Here is a 17,749-nt window from a genome sequence, read left to right as displayed (position 1 = left end):
CCAGAGCCCAGAAATGTGTGATTGGTGAACCGCTTAGAGATGTCCCACCCCTTAGCGGCTAAGCTTGGCTATAGCTCTCCAGCATATTGTTTGTGATAGGCTAAGGCTTAGCCTATCACAAACAATATGCTGGAGAGCTATAGCCAATAGAAGCGTGAGTGTTACATGGTGATGTCACTTTGTTCCGGAAGAAAGTCCAATGGAAGCCTAATTCAGGCAGGGGGGGGAGAGAGAAAATACTCAGACCATTTACATGAGAGGAAAAACCCCAAAAGCATAAAAAGGGCTCCTTTAAATGTCCTGTCCATTTAAGACATTTAATAAAGTTTTAATTGAATAAAAAACTTGTTCAGTGATGCTTTCTTCAGAATAAGGGCTGCTCAAGCAAAAATAAATGACAAACACTTTGAGATAACAAGAGATCAGCCACTTTATTTAGAAAGAGTCCCAAAAAATAAACAAGTCAGCACACATTCCATATACAAAATGTCAGTGAGAATAGCCTGAATATGCGATGGAATTTAATAAGCAACTACATGTTTATATTGTTCATTTAAAAAACAACAGTAATAATATTAATACAGTTTACCTTGTGTGTTGCAGTTGAGGACTCGTCATAAGTCAATTTTAGAAAAAATAAAACAAAGTGTGTCTTATAATTAAAAGTGCTTGTCTGCATAAGTTTTCTAAATAACTTATGTTGGGACTAAATACCTAAAAAAAACATTAGTTTAATAAGTAACCAAATTTAGTATTTAAAGGAAGGAGTAGCTTTGATGAAAAGGGGCTATCATTTTTCATTTTCAAACTTTTTGTATAAAATATATGTATGTATATATTGTATATATGTCTAACATTATATTTCCAAATTCAAACAATTAACCTCACAACTTCAACATTGAAATGAAAATGCATGTTTGGCAGTAATGAAATAAACATATGTAATATTTTCTGCAACAACATGCAACTGGTGCTACTTTATTGTCAGATCAATGCAAAATACATGGAGAAACAAAGCGTAAAGGCTATTGTATTAGCACTGTCATTGCCACCAACTGTACATCTAGTTACAAAAATTACAGAATGTATAATTTACATTCACTGAGATGACAGTGATTGATTATATTAGGACTATATTCATATCTACTGGCACTAGATTTTGGCACTGTCACTTATTTGGCATTTAAAACCACTGTGTAGATGTCGATGCCTCTTTTGATGTCACTTTAAAATGTGACGCGGTAATACTGTACTATTTTTTTTGTTTTGCATTGATGGCATGTAAACAGTTCAATTTCCTTTTTCAAAGTAGAACAACCCTGGTTCTCGGCAGAAAAAATACAAACAACAAAAGCTTGTAAGCAAAACAAAAAGACAAAAGTATAAAGCAAAATTGCTGTACCAACTTTAACAAGTAAAACGTAGAAGGATTGATTCCAAATGTCAAGCATTGACATATATTTCATATCAACACCAAATGTTAAAGAATAAAATATACAGGAAAAGTTTAGAATAAGAATTAATTACATGATTTCAACACCTCAGCCCCATATGCAATGTATTTGGCTTTAAAAATATGGAACTATAAGCTGTTTAGTATTTTATTCCTTTTGAATACTCACACATTAAGATGTTATATCCAACCAGTATGTAAGCAAGTTTATTTAAAAGCTATTTTGTGAAAATACATAAAAATACTTTTTTTCAATAAACTTTTTTTTTGATTTTCTTAGAAAAAAAAGGACATTTTCACATCTTAATGCAGATGATATCAAGTGTGCTTGAAAATCCTGTTCGGCGGTGGGGGCTACAGAAACAGTGTGATTTTGACGAAATCTTCCTCTGACACACACACACACACACACACACACGCACGCACGCACGCACGCACGCACGCACGCACGCACGCACGCACGCACGCACACACACACACACACACACACACACACACACACACACACACACACACACACACACACACACACACACACACACACACACACACACACAGTTGAGATGACTGAAACTCGGACTCCCAGAAGCAGCCGTTGCCGTCAATCAAGCCCTCGTCTCTGTTTCAGTCCAGTCCAGACAGTAAGATAGGAAAGCGTGGTGTCATCAGTTTAGAAAAAAAAGAGCCTCCCTTTTATATTCCGAGATGTAATTCCACCCAGAGAGAAAGAGGGGTTTTATACGGTGAGAAATAGAGACAGAGAGCAACAATACAAGTCTTTGTGAGCCACAAAATGAAGCCTCCATCTTTTTCCTTTTTCACCAGACAGACAGAAAAAGCCGCAGAACAGAAGGAGGGAGGGCAGGACGGCAAAGAGAAAAAAACGCTCTATTGAAACCATTGTAAGGCACTCAGAAGTTTCTCATTGATCAGGACAGATCTGTCAGGCTGACGTTTAGTCCCATGTCAGGTCTCGCGTACGGGACAGCGTGGACAGATTTAGGAAACTCTGGAGTCATCACCCGACCATTCTCCCCGTTACTTCCAGTGACGGAAAGTCTTGCTTTGTTCCTCATGGCGTCCCCAAAGGTCATCTAAATACACAAATGTCACGTGTACGGGCACACACAATCCAGCACAAACATTCACACCCACAAGGATCCATAAACAAACAAGGAGGCAACATGTTAGGTTAGGGTATCTCAACATATGTAAGCTTAAAAGATTATAAAATGTTGAAAACTTGACAATGTAGATGAGAACCAAATATGATCTCGATGGGTAACAAAATGCAAGATTAAAATGATCATGTAAATGCTTATGCATGGTCATCACAAGCATTATTGTTGAAATGCGTTACTAGGACAGAGGTATTAACAAGCATGGCCATCAACAGTCATACATGAAAATGGTTCAAAATAGTAAGGAAACTTAAATGGACGAACACAGTTTTAGTCTTTAAAAAGGGTAATAGCTTTCTCTCTCTCTCTCTCTCTCATTAAATCATAAGTCACCAGTACATACGATCCTGTGGCCAACCTCTTCATTCACTAACACTGAAGGATGGAACGGATGGAGCCAAAAAAGCGTGCATTTGGGGGAATTTATGAAAACCTCGTTCCCTACCCCCTAAATTTTTACACTTTCGATCCCATATACGTTGTAACCTTCCTTATAAGTTGCAAAATTCTGGGAATTCTGCGAGGAAGGTGGGTTAATATTCTGTGCATTCTTTGCCACCTTCATTCGCTTGGCCTCGGCTCGGGACTTGTAACAGAACTCAATCAAGGCCACCAGCATGGCCAAGCCGAGTCCCCCGACCAGAATGTAGAATACCCCAGCCACGTTGCTCAGGCTGAGAGCGCTGGTCTTCTCCTGTGAAATGCACACGAGACAGAGGTTAGCGGAAGGGCAAAAGTGAAAGTTGAAAAATGTTTTTTAAATGCACATGAATATAACAATCACAACAAATACTATAAATGCACAAAAATGCACCACTACATCTAATAATGATAATACATTTGTTTGACAGCCAATAATATCTAAAAAGCACAGAAATTAACAAGACATAACACACAGGTGCTTTTTCATTTGGGGTAAATTTAAAGCAGTGTAGGTTGGTTAGTACTGTAATCATAATGAAATGCAGCAACAGTTTGTATGCAGTGCATATACAGTCTATGTGTTGTGGATCTACATCCAAAATTTGTACTGTACAAGGACCATTTACATGGGTTGCCCATAACAAAGGGCTAAGCTGTTACAAACGTGCTCAAAGACCTTTACTTATAGACAGAGACAAGGAGGAAGACAGCTTAGTAATAAACCAATTGGGGTCTGACACATACAGTACAGTGAGTTCTTTTAGCGCGTTAAACACCCATGTATTCATTTAAGGTGGATGCCAAATGGATACATAGGGCTCTACCTTTTCAAAGTGGTGCACAATATATGTGTGTTTGGAAAAGTGACAACAGCACAGCCATAGACAACACAGTTACAATTACACGGTTTAAAAATTGGGACTAGTGACAAGACAGAGGTGAGTATCAATTATCAAGGAAAAGAAACAAGTGCCAACTGAGGAAAGAGAATCACTCAGAACTAAGTACTTCATTTTTTCACACGGATCGTTTCATTAATAATTGATTTCATGAAGCTTAACATTGGGAAAAAAGGTAGGTGAAGGAGCGGTTTGCTATTTGTTTGTTTTTATGGTGGGTTTTTTCATAATTTGTGATATATTTTAAGTGATAAGAGTGAGAGGTAACTGTGAAATCAGTGTGAACTCCATTAATAACACACTTAGATCAACACGAGGCCACGCAAACATAAATAAACAAAAACAAGACTCACACACGGTACTACACAGTGAAAGACAGTGGTACGAATACAACAGAGGACAGTTAACACCATTGGACACCCTTTATAGATGGTCCAGAGATTAGCCAATCACTGTCAGATTTCAGTATTCAGTATTGCTGTGAGCGTTTCCTTTGTGTAGCTGTGTCCAAATGTTTTAATTGATTAATATCTCATGAATGCTTTTTTGTAAGAAAAAAGCTTTCCATTTCATTTGTCTTTGAATATTGGGGAGCTGGAAAAAGAGGATTTAACGGGTCATTTTGATAAAAAGTGCACATTTCAAGAATGACATTGCATGCATTACTGTATTATAAAATAATATAAATGGTATTAATCATTAGTAAGTCTGCAGGCATTAGTAAATTACATCTTACCAAGGCATCTCATGCTTTGTTTGTGCATTTGCTTGAAATGATTTATCATTACTTTAAATGGGGTCATTCCCACTAATAATTATGAGTGTGCTTGAATCACATAGAACCTGCAGTGACTAACCTTACTTCCAGAGTCCTTGGCTCCACATTCACCCTTATCGTACCACCATTTGTTTTTCAGCTTGTCTAAGACTCCTTGCTCACTGAGTTTCAATACCGCAAGGTTTACTGGCGTTCTTCACGTGGAAAATAACATAAATAACATTATCAATGTTATTTTATGTTATTATTACATTAACACTGATTAAACTTTTTTTTTCTGTCTTTGATTCTCTTTCTTACATTTCTTTCTCTTCTTTCCGTTGCAGTGGCGATAAACGTTGATGCGCCATTTGGCCTAAGCAAATACGAGTTTTGCAGAGCCAAATGTGCATTAACGTATCGCCTGAAGTAAGCAGCAAAGGCAACAGATATACCTTATATCCAAGTTCAGTGGGCCAATGGGAACAGGCTAAGCTAATGAGTTCAAGGTGGATGTCTTGTACTTTCTTTGGAGACCTGATTGTCAGTACGTGCCGATGATTCACGGTGCTGAGGGTTGCTTTCTGTGGCGCTGAGTCAGCAGGTGACTGGCCTGCTGTCAGTGTGGATCGGGATCTGTGCTGGTTTGCTGCTTACTTTTGGGAGTTGCAATGAGTTACCCATCACTTTGCTCACTGGGGCTGACCTTGGAATCACCTCCCCCGCTGCCGCACTCTCCTTTGTCGTACCACCATTTGTTTTTCAATTTGTCCAACAGGCCTTGCTCATTCAGTTTTAGTACTGCGAGGTTAACCGCATTTCTTGAAACGATAAAACATACTTGTAAGACAGGGTGAGCCACTTATCAATCGTCTGTCTATCACTCCCTCATTTTAGAGATAAAATTGTAGATTTATGTATATTATCCCCCCTCCCCTCTCATAGTATTTGGGTAGTTCTATAAAAAAATAGCTATCCTATAATCAAGATCAAGTGTAACATGAATGTTTGTCAAAGGTGGCAGAGCATAGCTGTAACACAACAGAGAGGACAGAGTGCTAAGACTAGGGGGACTAGTGGCTACAGCAACGTACTCACATCCACAACATACATATAACAGTGTCTGGCAAGTGACTCCACTAAAAGAGAGACAGCAAAACAGCAGTAATGGGGGAAACATGGTTAGACCTCATGGAAATATGTCAGAAACATGCAACATTTCCCAAATACATTACCATCTAACCCAACTACCCATTAAATAATAGTTTGGTGAGGGAGTTTTTGGTGCAGCTGATCCAATTGAGGGGCACACTGAGAAAAAAGCTAGAATAGATATCTAAATGGCTTCAATAATCAGAATTCAACAATGCATACTTAATACATATTGAAACCCAAGCAGTGCCACAAATAAAAGGCGGTATATATTTTGAGTTTCGTCCAATTGTTTTCCACAAAGGAAAAAGTCATTATGTCATTAAATAAAATGAGTGTACTGCAAGGGTTTAGCAAATCACACAGTAAGAAAATAGACATTTATCTATACATTCCTAAAATATCTTATCATATAACTATGCAACAATTCAACATTATTCAAATGAGAGAAAGAGCAGAACAGTAAGGCAAATTGTTAAGCATATAGAAACATATAAAAAGACAAGCTAGGACAGTACTAAACATAAAGACTATAGGAGAGCAATCTAAATTTAGATGATGGGAGCATTAGAAAAGGTTCAAATCCAGATTAATAAGAGTATATAGGAGTAATAAAATAATCTCAAAAACCCAGCTGAAAACCAGCCTGGATTAGAGGAATGAGTCTCAATATACTCGGTCATTTGTTAATAGTAAGAATTTGGGAAAATATTGCAGCAAATTTGTCAATAATCAAATATCAAAAAAAATGACTAAACATTTTTTTGCAATTTATCGACTTACAATAAATTGCAATGGGTTTTAAAGAATTTGAAGGGGAATTGGCTTTACCTCATCTCCTTATACAAACCAGAGACAAATAAGCAAAGCTACATCAGGGTAGGTGGGATACTATAACAACATTGGACACATTGTTATACTATTCCACCCACCTTAATGAGGATCCTTTCGGCGTAGCGATCCCGTATCCTTTGGAGTCGAGGTTCCCTCCAACCTTCATGGTGTCGCAGGGTTTCCGCTGCTCGATGTACTCGTTCATGGTGGACTCCAGCAGGTAGGCGTACTTCCCTTTGGACTTGCGGACTCTCACGACCCCCTCGGCTGTGGTTTTCACAAACACAGAGGGCTCCGCACTGCGCATGTATGTCCACATTTTGTCAAAGAGGGCAATTTTTGAGCGCTGTTTTGAAAAAAAGAAAAAGGAAAAGACACCTTTTCTTAATAAAGTCAAGTTATATCAGCTTTTAGACACATTAGGATTTGCTCCAAACAAAATTGAATGGTATGCTGATGTTACTTTAGGTTGAGTAAGGCATCAATTGACTATATATTTCGGGGTAAACCTTACTGCGTACAGGAAATTCATGATACCCCTAAGATTTCATTTCCAGCAAAAGAACATGCAAGAAGTAAAGTATGCTGTGTTAAAGTTTGAAGTCTTAAACCTAAAGCCTTGTTTCTACAGTAATAGAATAAGAGAGTATCTCTTACCCTAAAAAACTCTTTGGTAGAGCCAGAGTCCAGAGTCCCATAGGCTATCTCACTCTGTTTGGCAAGATCCTCTGCGCTTTCAATGGGCGAGACCATCCTCTCGACAGTCAGGAAAGCAGCCAGGTTGGCGGTGTAGGAGGAGATGATGATTAAAGTGAAGAACCACCAAACGCCCCCAACAATGCGCCCAGACAGAGATCTATTGGAAAAACAAATCAATATATGTTGATTTGTGTTTGTTATGATTCCATAGTAAATTACATGTTCCAGTATTTCAAATATTATTACTTATCAACGAAAGATTTTGCAACTGTAGTGAGTGGATGGACGAGATTTCATTAAAGTTTTATTTTTATTAACAGGATTTCTTAATGGATTTTAATAAGCAATTCAAGTGATAGCCTTTGAATTACTACTGTAGGTAGAAAGGTCTTGCTTCAGTTGGAGAAATAACCTAGCATTATATAATAATAATAAACAACACAGTCTCCTGATCGGGAGGCATGTTCACACTCCTCACATCACCGGGATGAGATGTAGAAGACATGTTGAATCATCTCCGGGGAAAACAAGACTCTTACATTACTTACAAGTGCCTGCTCTCACAATATATTAAATCTTTATATGCAAAAGTGTATCTGACACTAAATTAATGAAGGAGAACCATTTACTTAACTCCCTTATTTAGCACTGCAGGACATACATAACTTGTATCTAGAACATATCAAATGAAAGCATGAGCAATCACAGAGTCTATCACCCTTTTAAGCACTTTTGAATAAAGTATAGCACAGCAGGAATGCCTCTGGCTGGCATACTTTGAGATATGAACAGTCCTTCTTGTGGACCTTGTTACCTTACTACCGAAAAACTAGATGTTTTGATGTAGTTTGGAAGATTCCTGGCAGGAATTTATAAAAAGTGAGTCTCCCTTGGGCAGCTTGGAATAATTCTTAGCTAAACTAGATCGTTTGTTTGATTTCAAGTGGCAAAGTAACCGTGAGTTGCAACATGTTAGGGGTCGGCTTAAAGCAAAACAAAAAACAACTTATTTCTGCAGCTAGCTCATGGAAAAGTTTGGCTTATTTGATGCCAATCCAGTAGCACTATAATTGGTCTTATTGAAAGCTATCTTCATGGTTTATTCTACTGTTGTATTGTCAGTTGCTTTGGACAAAAGGTAAGACCAGGTGCATATTGAAAAAAAGTATTGTTACAGTGGATGAAGGGGGAGGGGTGTCTAAAGTCAAAGATGAATCTTGATTGGGCCAAATTTGACCCCGAGTCACCCACAACAATTCTGCTGGGTCTCCCCAGACCCGAACACCAAATTATACACTTTTTTAGAGACCTTCAGACTTGGCTAAAATTGTTAAAATCAGTTTTGTAGTGTTTATATAGCTGTTGTGGAGGATATCATGAAGCCTTGTTCCGATAAAAAAAACTAGAGCGTAGTTATTATATCATTTTAACTTGAAACGGGTCACGGGAGACCCGAACACAACATAAGTGTTAAGTCACATTTGCAAAATCACAGCTGTCAATAACCTCTGTACGAAATGCAATAAAGCACACTTACATTCAAGTCACAAGTTATGTGTGGTTGATTAAACTGAGAAAAACACTTTGGCTGTTGAATTGTCTGACCTACCTAGGTGAGATGTCACAGCCTTGGCGCATGAAGGCTCCAAGGGAGAACCACAGGCTGTTGAATATGCCAAACTCATTCGTCGACTCATTGGTCTGGATCTGCCCGTCCTCATACTCCTCAGTGTGCCACTCGTACGGGCTGAAGCGGCTGACAAGGAACAGCACCACGCTTACGCCTATGTAGGCAAACACGATACACATCCAGATCTCGTAGGCCAGCGGGTCCAGGAAAGAAAAGACACCAGGTTTGGATTTCTGAGGCTTTTTTATCATGATGGAGATTCCCAGAGACATGAAGGGTTTGGAGAAGTCAATCACTTCCTCTCGTACCAAAGTGATGGTCAGAGGAGCCACTGCAATGTCAGCTTTCTATAAAACCAAAACGGAATATTTAGAAGAGATGCCATGTCTTGTTGATCATGTTACCTTTTGTTAAAGACCACTCACCCCGTACACCAGCTCTCCAACCATCCCGTTCCAGATTTTGGTCTCCGCATCTCTGGCTCCGTATTTCCCGTCACTCACTATTTTCAGTTGATATTTGAAGCCGCAGTGCTTCGCTATCTCCGCAGCCAGATCTACACAGTAACCCTCGTAGCGCTCATTGTCAGTAAACTGTTCAGAGTTCTTTTTCAGCATTACATATGGAGCTTCCTGAAAGACGAAAACAGAAAACATTACTCAGCACAAATAATAAATGATTCACTTCAGGCTGACAGTTCGTTGTGACTAGAAGAAAGCAAGGATCTAAAACAAAGCATGCTTGTAAATAATTGGCCTGGTGGTAAACTGGTTGTCAATCTGATAACATGATTTATACAGAAACGATGTGCTACAACTAAACAGAAGAAACCTCTCCATAATGGAAAATGTGAGATTGAAAATACCTAAATCATGTTGGCTAGGCAAATTCACTCTCAATGAATGTAAATAACATTTAAATGTATCTTTTGTTTTGTCCAAGGCATTGAATAATGTGCGACAGTAAGAGCTGTATCCCAAGCTACTCGACACCAGAAAGGGAGACGCTGAAAGACAGTGAAAGCCGTTTATACAAGCAATCATATATTTGAATATTTACCAAGATTGTGGTGACAATCACTGTTTTGTTTTCCATTCCTGTCGATTCATTTGCAAAGACATCAGATTTGGTGACGGCCATTTTGTCAACTTCATTCCAGTAGCCAATCTGTTGGGAAGACAACCAAAAATATCATGAAACACGTGTATGTAATTGAGTACTACTGTAAAAGTGCTATTTTACATGATCTGAGCCTCATATTTAAACCATCCATATGATAAGGAAGTATCCAATAACATTTGTAAATCCCTTCATTTCTAGAGTAGTGGAATGGATGCTTACCTTTACAGGTCCGTTAGTCTTTAACTCCATTATGTTCACTGAGTAGTTGACTCTCTTGCCATGTTGATCAAACTGGATGTTTCCTGTCAGGCCTTCCACACGCACCTTAGAGACATGAAATCAAACTGTTAGAAAAATGCCTCTGCAGAGTGACTGCTCTGTCACATGCAAACAGCTTTTTGATGTATGTTGTATTATTCATCAAACTGCATTCAAAGACGTAGTTGGATCTGAGCTAATCTGGGGGAAGACATTTCAGCTTGGAAGAAGACTCTTATTATCCATGAGGAACAGTCGAGAGTGGTGTCCTGGTATTCTCCTCTTTTTTTACAGTTCTAAGTAAGTGCTGTGATCCTACATTGATTGAAATGAGGTTTCATGCCGCGCTTCAAAGAAAGGAAAAGACATGAGGACACTCTTTAGATTTGAAAGGAGACGGCAGCCTGTGATGAGAAACTTGGAAATTAATTTCCATCTCTTTTTCTTTTTGGTAGCCAACTTAAATAACAAAAGTGACACGGCGAAAAGGACCAGAAAGAGGCTTAATGGTATCCTGTGGAGTTATCCTGTAAACATTATTATGTGTTGCTTCGAAACAAAACACAGTGTATGTATTTTAGGGTGAAAAACAACATTTTTTAATTAAACGTGTGCATAAAACACAAGCTCATCATCTGACATGTTTGATCACGACCCACTAGCTCCCTGTCTTGTCCCGATGGGCTGGTTTCAAGCAACTATTCCCCATCTTGAATATGCATATCCAGACTTCCTGTGTACAAGACGAGGGCATCAAAGCAAAGTGCTTATCATCTCTGGAAAAGCTTACGTCGACATTCCTTACCAATGCTCAAACGATCACAACAGTCTCAGCATGGACGATAAACCCAAACTCTTGGTGTAACATCATAAGCATTTCTCTTGATAAAAAGTGTTTCACGTACTTTTTCTTTATTTGTATCTGCACGTTTTACCCATGATGTTGTTTCAGAATAGGTGTACGTTGTCTGAATATGATTACCTTAAGTCTAGATTCTCTGTTAATATCGATTGTTCTTATCTTTTGTTCTTAACAATTTGATTAGTATTCCAACAACAGAACCTGTAGCTATAGAAAAAATAGTGTTTGCTGTAAGGCTCCATTTCTCAGTGATGCTAATCTGTCTTGATTCAAAGCTCAGCTCTGTTTCTCTTCTGAAGAACAGCTGTCCGTATCGCTGCATGTTCCCACATGGTAAAAACAGTGTGGACATTTGCTGCATTTCTCACGAGAGATCTTCTCCATATCAAAGGATGAGTATAAGATGTGTTACCTGTTTTAGTGCTCGCTCTATCTCCCCTCCCTGAGCCCAGGGGACAGCGGGGTTGGCCAGGCAGTCCCCAGTGTTGGCCCTCCTGGTGAAGTCGATGCGTTGCTTGTGCAGGTAGCGGAAGGCCTCCGTCATCACCTGCACGGCGTCGTAGGTCAACGCTGATGTGTACTAGAGCAGGACAAAGACAACAGATATTGAGGTTGGGGTTGACAGGGAGGTACGAATATGTCAGCTTAACCCCTTGCTTCAACCATAATGTTTACTCTCGCCATATGCTGATATTGATTAATCCTTGGCGATTGATTTCAGTTGTTGGTCAAGAACCCTAAAAGCAATTAATCAGCCATTCTGATTCTGATACATGTTTTGTTTTTTGTTTACTTTAGTTAGTTTGAATCTACCATAAATAATCACAAAGCTCAACATTCACAAATAAAAGAAGTCCATAACAAAAACACAAAATGTACTCCTGATTGACTGCTTTGGCTTAAATGTGTTATTGGCTCTGGTCTTTTGACGATAACAAAGCTCCAGGGTGTTTTCGCCCGTATCCTTTAGGTTTACGCTTTGTCTTTCTTGGAGTAGCAGTGAGAAAGTTAAATAACACCAAGAAGTCACTGAATGTGGTGTCATTAAACTGCACACACACAGGCACAGCACGCTCTTGGTTTACCAGCACAGCTGGTCAAAGATTGCTCTATAAAAGAGAACATCACTGCTGAGAGAATAAATGAAGAAGTTATTTCCAAACACTAAATAAATTCACTTGGAAAAAGAGCAGACCTGTGGAGTCACATTTTGCTACAATAACATGATTTGCTCCAATGCAGATGGATTTATGACTTGAGGCAAACATAGATAATGTCAGGTATTTGCCTCAAGTCAAACTATGGATCTTGAACACAACTTCGCCTCAACAATGTTTTATGAACAGAATAATTAGATGACAAAAGAGGCTTTAACTCTAAGGTCTAACCTCATGTTCATGTTTAAAACAAATGATAATGTTGAAAATAAGTATTGAACACTCACAAGCCACACGTCCTGCTCAGTGTTAAGGCAACTAGTCTTAATTAGAGAGTATTTTGATAGTCTTTTTAATTTTCTGATTCTATTTTTGGTCTGTGCTGCGATAGTTTGTTCAGCGTTGTAAATGTCAGAGTGATTTTTCACCCAGACTTGAACCACTTTCGGCAGCCTGGCTGTGAGGTAATAAAAAAGATCCTGAACTTTGACAATTGTTCAGACAGAAGGTGCTGGAAGTTTTTTGGCGGAGGCTGATATGTAAATTGCGAGTAGTTTACAGTCTCTTGAAGACACAGAGTGATTAGATAATAGATTATACTATTATACTTAGTTACATCGAATGGCTGGTATAGGCAACAAAAAAAACATCTTGATTTAATATCATAAGATTTAATTGACATTGCGTGCATATTAAATAATATAATCTGTATAAGACATGATGGCACTCATGGGAAAATGTATGTATCGTTGGGTTACAGAGCAGAATAATCTTCACTCAGAGAGGTGTTTAATAATGCACACACAGTGCAATGTGGTCATAAAATCGGTTGTAGTGACAGCATTGTTTACTTACATTAGAGCAACCGAGGCACATTAAAGTGCTTACAAAGACACTTTCACCAACAAACCTGTCTCGCAAATAAAGAAAAAGCAACGTGTGTGAATGTTTAAACTTACCTTTATTTTACTGTCAGCACCAGGATACTCCTTTTCTTCTAGGGCTTCCCATCTCTGGTCAAACTTGGACACCAAAGGATCCTCAAAGTCAACAATCTGAAAGCCCGACACGTTGGCACCGCCATACTGGATTTTGGTTAGGTCCCCATCAATGAAACCCTGATAACAAAAAGATTAGACCTAGATGTAATCTCTCAATCTGAGGCATTTTAGAAACATTTAAAGTGGTACCAAAATCTTGGACAAATGTAGAACATGTGTTAACTTACCAGATTGGCTATAATGTAGTGGTAGCCTTTAACATGTCTGCCAATTGTGATGATCTGCAGAGTAATGAGAAACATACAAAATAAGCTCAAATAGGATGAAGAGTACGGCAAGTCTCGGGTAAACAAGATGGCAAAACAAATACCTATCAAAACTGTACAAATTTGAAATGATATTCCGACATTATAATTTGTTACTTCCAACCCAGACATGGCGGACATTCCTAACCTTTATCACAAAGGAAAAGACTAAGTTGTTTATAGTCAAATACTGCTGGACAGAGAGATCCAATTCCAAATAAATTACCCTCATCTGGAGAGCATAAAAGCAGAAAATAACATGAATATCTCAGTTATGTACCGTTTCAGTACCTCACATAAATGAGACACCTGAAACTAATCCTATTGCCTGAGTGGCACCTCCGTTTGTCAGGGCCGCCGCGGCTTGAAGAATTTGAATAATGACGTTGTTTATCTCGCCCGTAAATGTCTTTGACATGAAGCAAGAAACTTCCACCTGAACGGATTCTGTTTTTCCCAGATAAACAGGCAGTGAGGCTGCAGGCATTGATTTAATTCAGCATTCATTTAAACAGAAGTTGGCATGCTTTAAATGCTAATCGATAAGCCTCTCTCCTGGGTAAAGGGTGGAGTAAATATAACCTGTTTATGTGCATCTGTTTTTCCTTTAATTGCAGTTTTGTTTACCGCATAAATGAACAATTAGTATAATTGTTATGGTTCCTTTCTACATCTGCTGGGCTGCTGGGTCCTTGTGACAATGTTGTTTTTCTAAGTGCCGTATCAAATGAACCCATTTGGGCTGAATATCACTTTTGTCCTACAGTAGTAATTCAAGGACAATGAGGTTGTTAGCATTGCCTGCAATCCCTGCCGGTAATTGTTATTTACACTTCCAAATTGTATTCTCACACAATAAGATATTCATATTTGCCCTTCTTCTTGGCCGTTTTCTAATTAAATATCGTGAAACAGAAAGGAAGGTAGCAATTATGTTCTTGAATTGTTAAAAGGCAAGCTACATTTTCAGTTCAGTTGGACTGTAGTAGACTGTTGTTAGTAAAAGTGTATTGTTTGTGGTTGCATTTTTGGCTTGACTGAATTATGATTTATTAAGTGTTCCTTGTCTGGCATGGCCAGCAGCTTATGATAGCTTCTGTTAGCAAACTGTGGGTACATTGCTGTGTAAACGATGAGTCATTTTGGGGATTTTATGACTCTTCCCTGCTGTTTCCTAACATCCTGTGAATTTAAATTAAGTCACATTGGCCAATTTCAATCTGTATTAGTTACATAGTCTAATTTAATGAAACCATTAACGGTGTTGCCCAGAATTAGTCTGGTAATTGAACATAGCAAATCACAAAATCAATATGGAAATACAAAAAAAGTTGTGAAACCCATATCACACTCACTAACATTCTTATATCTAATATAGCAGTGTTGTATAAGGACCTACAATATGGATACAACAAAATACTGAAAAGTGTTGTCTTAACCATTATTGGCAAGCTATAGGAAGATCTTGATGATTTAATAAGCAGATATGTAAACTATTCTCTTATTGTTCAATATATTCATAACTCTCATTGATGGTTTATAGTAAAGAGAGAATCATAAGAAAATATAAGAAACTTGCTTCCTTGGATTCTAGCTTCCTTGAGATGCTTTCAAATTACAGGCTGTGATATGGAAGAGATAACAAAAGAAAAACTGGACGTGAACAAACCACAGAGGTCTGAGTGCTGACAGCAGTACACCCCCATAAGTGCATTATTTGTTCCAACAACTGAAAACATGGCAGCAGCATCCCTCAGTCGTCTACCTGAATCCCAGCTCACCCAACCCGCTTGAAAGTCACAAATGACAGATCAAAGAAAGACAATACACCAATACCAGAAACTCTGTGCTTACAGCGTGGCAAACCTTTCCAAATCATGTCAAGATAACAGTGTACTGTAGGTCCTCAATGTTTTTAGCAGATGTTACGGATTTCTTCTTTGTTGAAGTATACTGCCTACATACAGTATATTGCCTTGTATATACCTTTAACTGCCAGCACCACCATTTAGTAGAGCACATTTCGCGTCTTGATATCTTGTTTAAAAAAAAGTCGAACTCCATCTGATTCAACCAGCTCTACACTTTGGTTGACATGTTATGCACAGAACAACCTCTAGGTGTCACTGTGGTTCAAACAGAATGCCCTTCAGCTAGCTTCAACTGAGAAAGTTGGCAATGCTAAAAATCACTGCTGAAGAAATCACTCTTTTTGGTCAACTTTTGTAAGGTAACCATATAATCTTTGACATATTTTAGTGGCAGGGCACTGACTGAACATAATTAGATAACTTGATGCACAAAAAAAGTTTTAACAAGGGTGTAATTATTTTTTGGAAAATATGATCAACCAATCGGTCGAATTGGCCTTTTATGGTAAGCTAGCAATATGACTTTTTCAGAGTTTCAGAGATGTTTTCCAATAAAATATGGTAAATAAATGGCTAGATTCATGGTAATATTACTAAATCTAGTACGGCCTTATGAGTCTCAGAGTGAAAGAGTGATAATAATTTATATAGCACCTTTCATGCATGGCATTCAGCCCAAAATTGCACACAGATGAGCAAGTTAGGCCAAGACAGGATATAGACATTTGCTGTTAGGCCAGTGGTTTCCTGTTAGGCCAATACAATAAGGTGAGCAAGTCTTTTTTTTTATCATGAAAAACACTTTACATTACTTTTTTCCATTTTTTTTTTTTTACAATTATAATTTATTATCTTTTATGAATATATCTGGTTGTATATATTGCTAATTTTCAATAAAAGAAACAAATGTATTTGAGTTTGTGTTTTATTTGAGTTTGATGCTTACAAATACTGTACTGTATATGATGATTACTTTTACCATAACAGGCCAGCTCGACCATTTGGTAGAGGCTCATAAAAACAAAACTGTGTGGTCAGTAAAAAAAATAAAATGTGTTTCCATAGCTTTTTTCTTGGTCCGGCAGTTAAAGGGTTAAAAGACTCTACACACTACCTGCTCCATGATGTCTTTGACTTTGTCCTGTTCACAGTCCAGGATCACCCTCCTCTCCTTTTTGTTCTCCAAGTCTTGGAACAGAGAGCGGTAGGCCTCATCCTTCCTCTCGTCTTTCAGGTTCCCCACGTTGATCGCTGTCACATGCCACTTCCTCTCTGCCGCTGTGTCCAGAACAACCTGCAGCGTCGTAAGTCCTGAGGGTGGAAATGAAGTAGGATTTAAACATTATTCATACTCTCTGTCTGACTGATTCTCCGTTATTATTCTTTGGTCCTGAAACATTTTGGAGAACATTCAAGTTTTTAGATATATCTTGTTGAGAAAAAAAACAAAAATGTTGGGAAAAAAAGACGTTGGGAATAGGGAGGAGAAGATATCATGCTTTGTGTTTCAAGTTATGCATTGAATTCCTGATTTCCCTGAAACCAGCTCTCCTACAGTATATTGTTTGTTTGTATTTCATTTTTGGTGAGCATACTCACAGCCACATACAGAATTTAAAGAACACAAAGCAGGGAAGTCAACAGAACAAAAACACCAAAGCTGGAAGCACAATAATATGAAAATACACTTTCATTACAGACCATTCACTGTCTGCTCATTCAAATCCTGTGGAGGCTTTAGAGAGACTCATTTGATCCAAAGCGCTCACCTAGATGAGTCACAGGTATTGTGGAATGAACCGGACCAACGTGTGGGAGGGAAGTGGCTGCAACAATACACTTGACAGCATGAATAGCGAAAGTTTGAAATTGCTGTTATAGGTTGGAAAACAGTTTTTTTTTAGTTTTTCCTCTCAACTTTTGAAACAATTTAGTTTGTGAGAAAACAAACTGTACACAAGGTTCACCGTCACACAGCCTTCAATTTCTCTCAGTTTTCTTGCAGTTGCCATGGATTCATACAAACCTTATACAAACAGTATTTCCAAAATGTATTGTTATTCTGAGAATGTTTTCTGTGGGCAAAGTCAAGGATGAGATCTCAAGCTCAATATATAGTCAGACATGGAGGAGAAATACTAAAAG

General features: G+C 38.3%; 1 protein-coding gene across 6 annotated transcripts in view; it reads right to left on the bottom strand.

Annotated features, from left to right (window-relative positions):
• Positions 1-412: 412 nt before the first annotated feature.
• gria2b (glutamate receptor, ionotropic, AMPA 2b) overlaps positions 413-17,749 on the bottom strand; it is a 53,346-nt gene continuing 36,009 nt past the window's right edge. Inside the window, exons 4-16 of one of the 6 annotated variants that reach the window (XM_079673107.1) lie at positions 16,719-16,915; positions 13,656-13,709; positions 13,387-13,545; positions 11,683-11,850; positions 10,370-10,474; positions 10,088-10,195; positions 9,454-9,660; positions 9,008-9,375; positions 7,357-7,555; positions 6,798-7,045; positions 5,420-5,534; positions 3,194-3,328; positions 413-2,547 (exon numbers count right to left, since the gene is read on the bottom strand). In XM_079673107.1, the coding sequence (XP_079529233.1) occupies positions 2,383-2,547; positions 3,194-3,328; positions 5,420-5,534; positions 6,798-7,045; positions 7,357-7,555; positions 9,008-9,375; positions 9,454-9,660; positions 10,088-10,195; positions 10,370-10,474; positions 11,683-11,850; positions 13,387-13,545; positions 13,656-13,709; positions 16,719-16,915 (2,228 nt within the window). In that variant the 3' untranslated portion in view covers positions 413-2,382. Of the gene's footprint in view, positions 2,548-3,079; positions 4,929-5,419; positions 5,535-6,797; positions 7,046-7,356; positions 7,556-9,007; positions 9,376-9,453; positions 9,661-10,087; positions 10,196-10,369; positions 10,475-11,682; positions 11,851-13,386; positions 13,546-13,655; positions 13,710-16,718; positions 16,916-17,749 lie in introns of those variants that run through there. The other 5 variants (XM_079673106.1, XM_079673109.1, XM_079673108.1 and 2 more) reach the window with 5 other exon arrangements.

Source organism: Notothenia rossii (assembly GCF_949606895.1).
Source record: "Notothenia rossii genome assembly, chromosome: 3".
Taxonomy (NCBI): Eukaryota; Metazoa; Chordata; class Actinopteri; order Perciformes; family Nototheniidae; genus Notothenia; species Notothenia rossii.
Note: the sequence above shows the minus strand (reverse complement) of the source record. Positions and strands in the feature narration are given on the sequence as shown.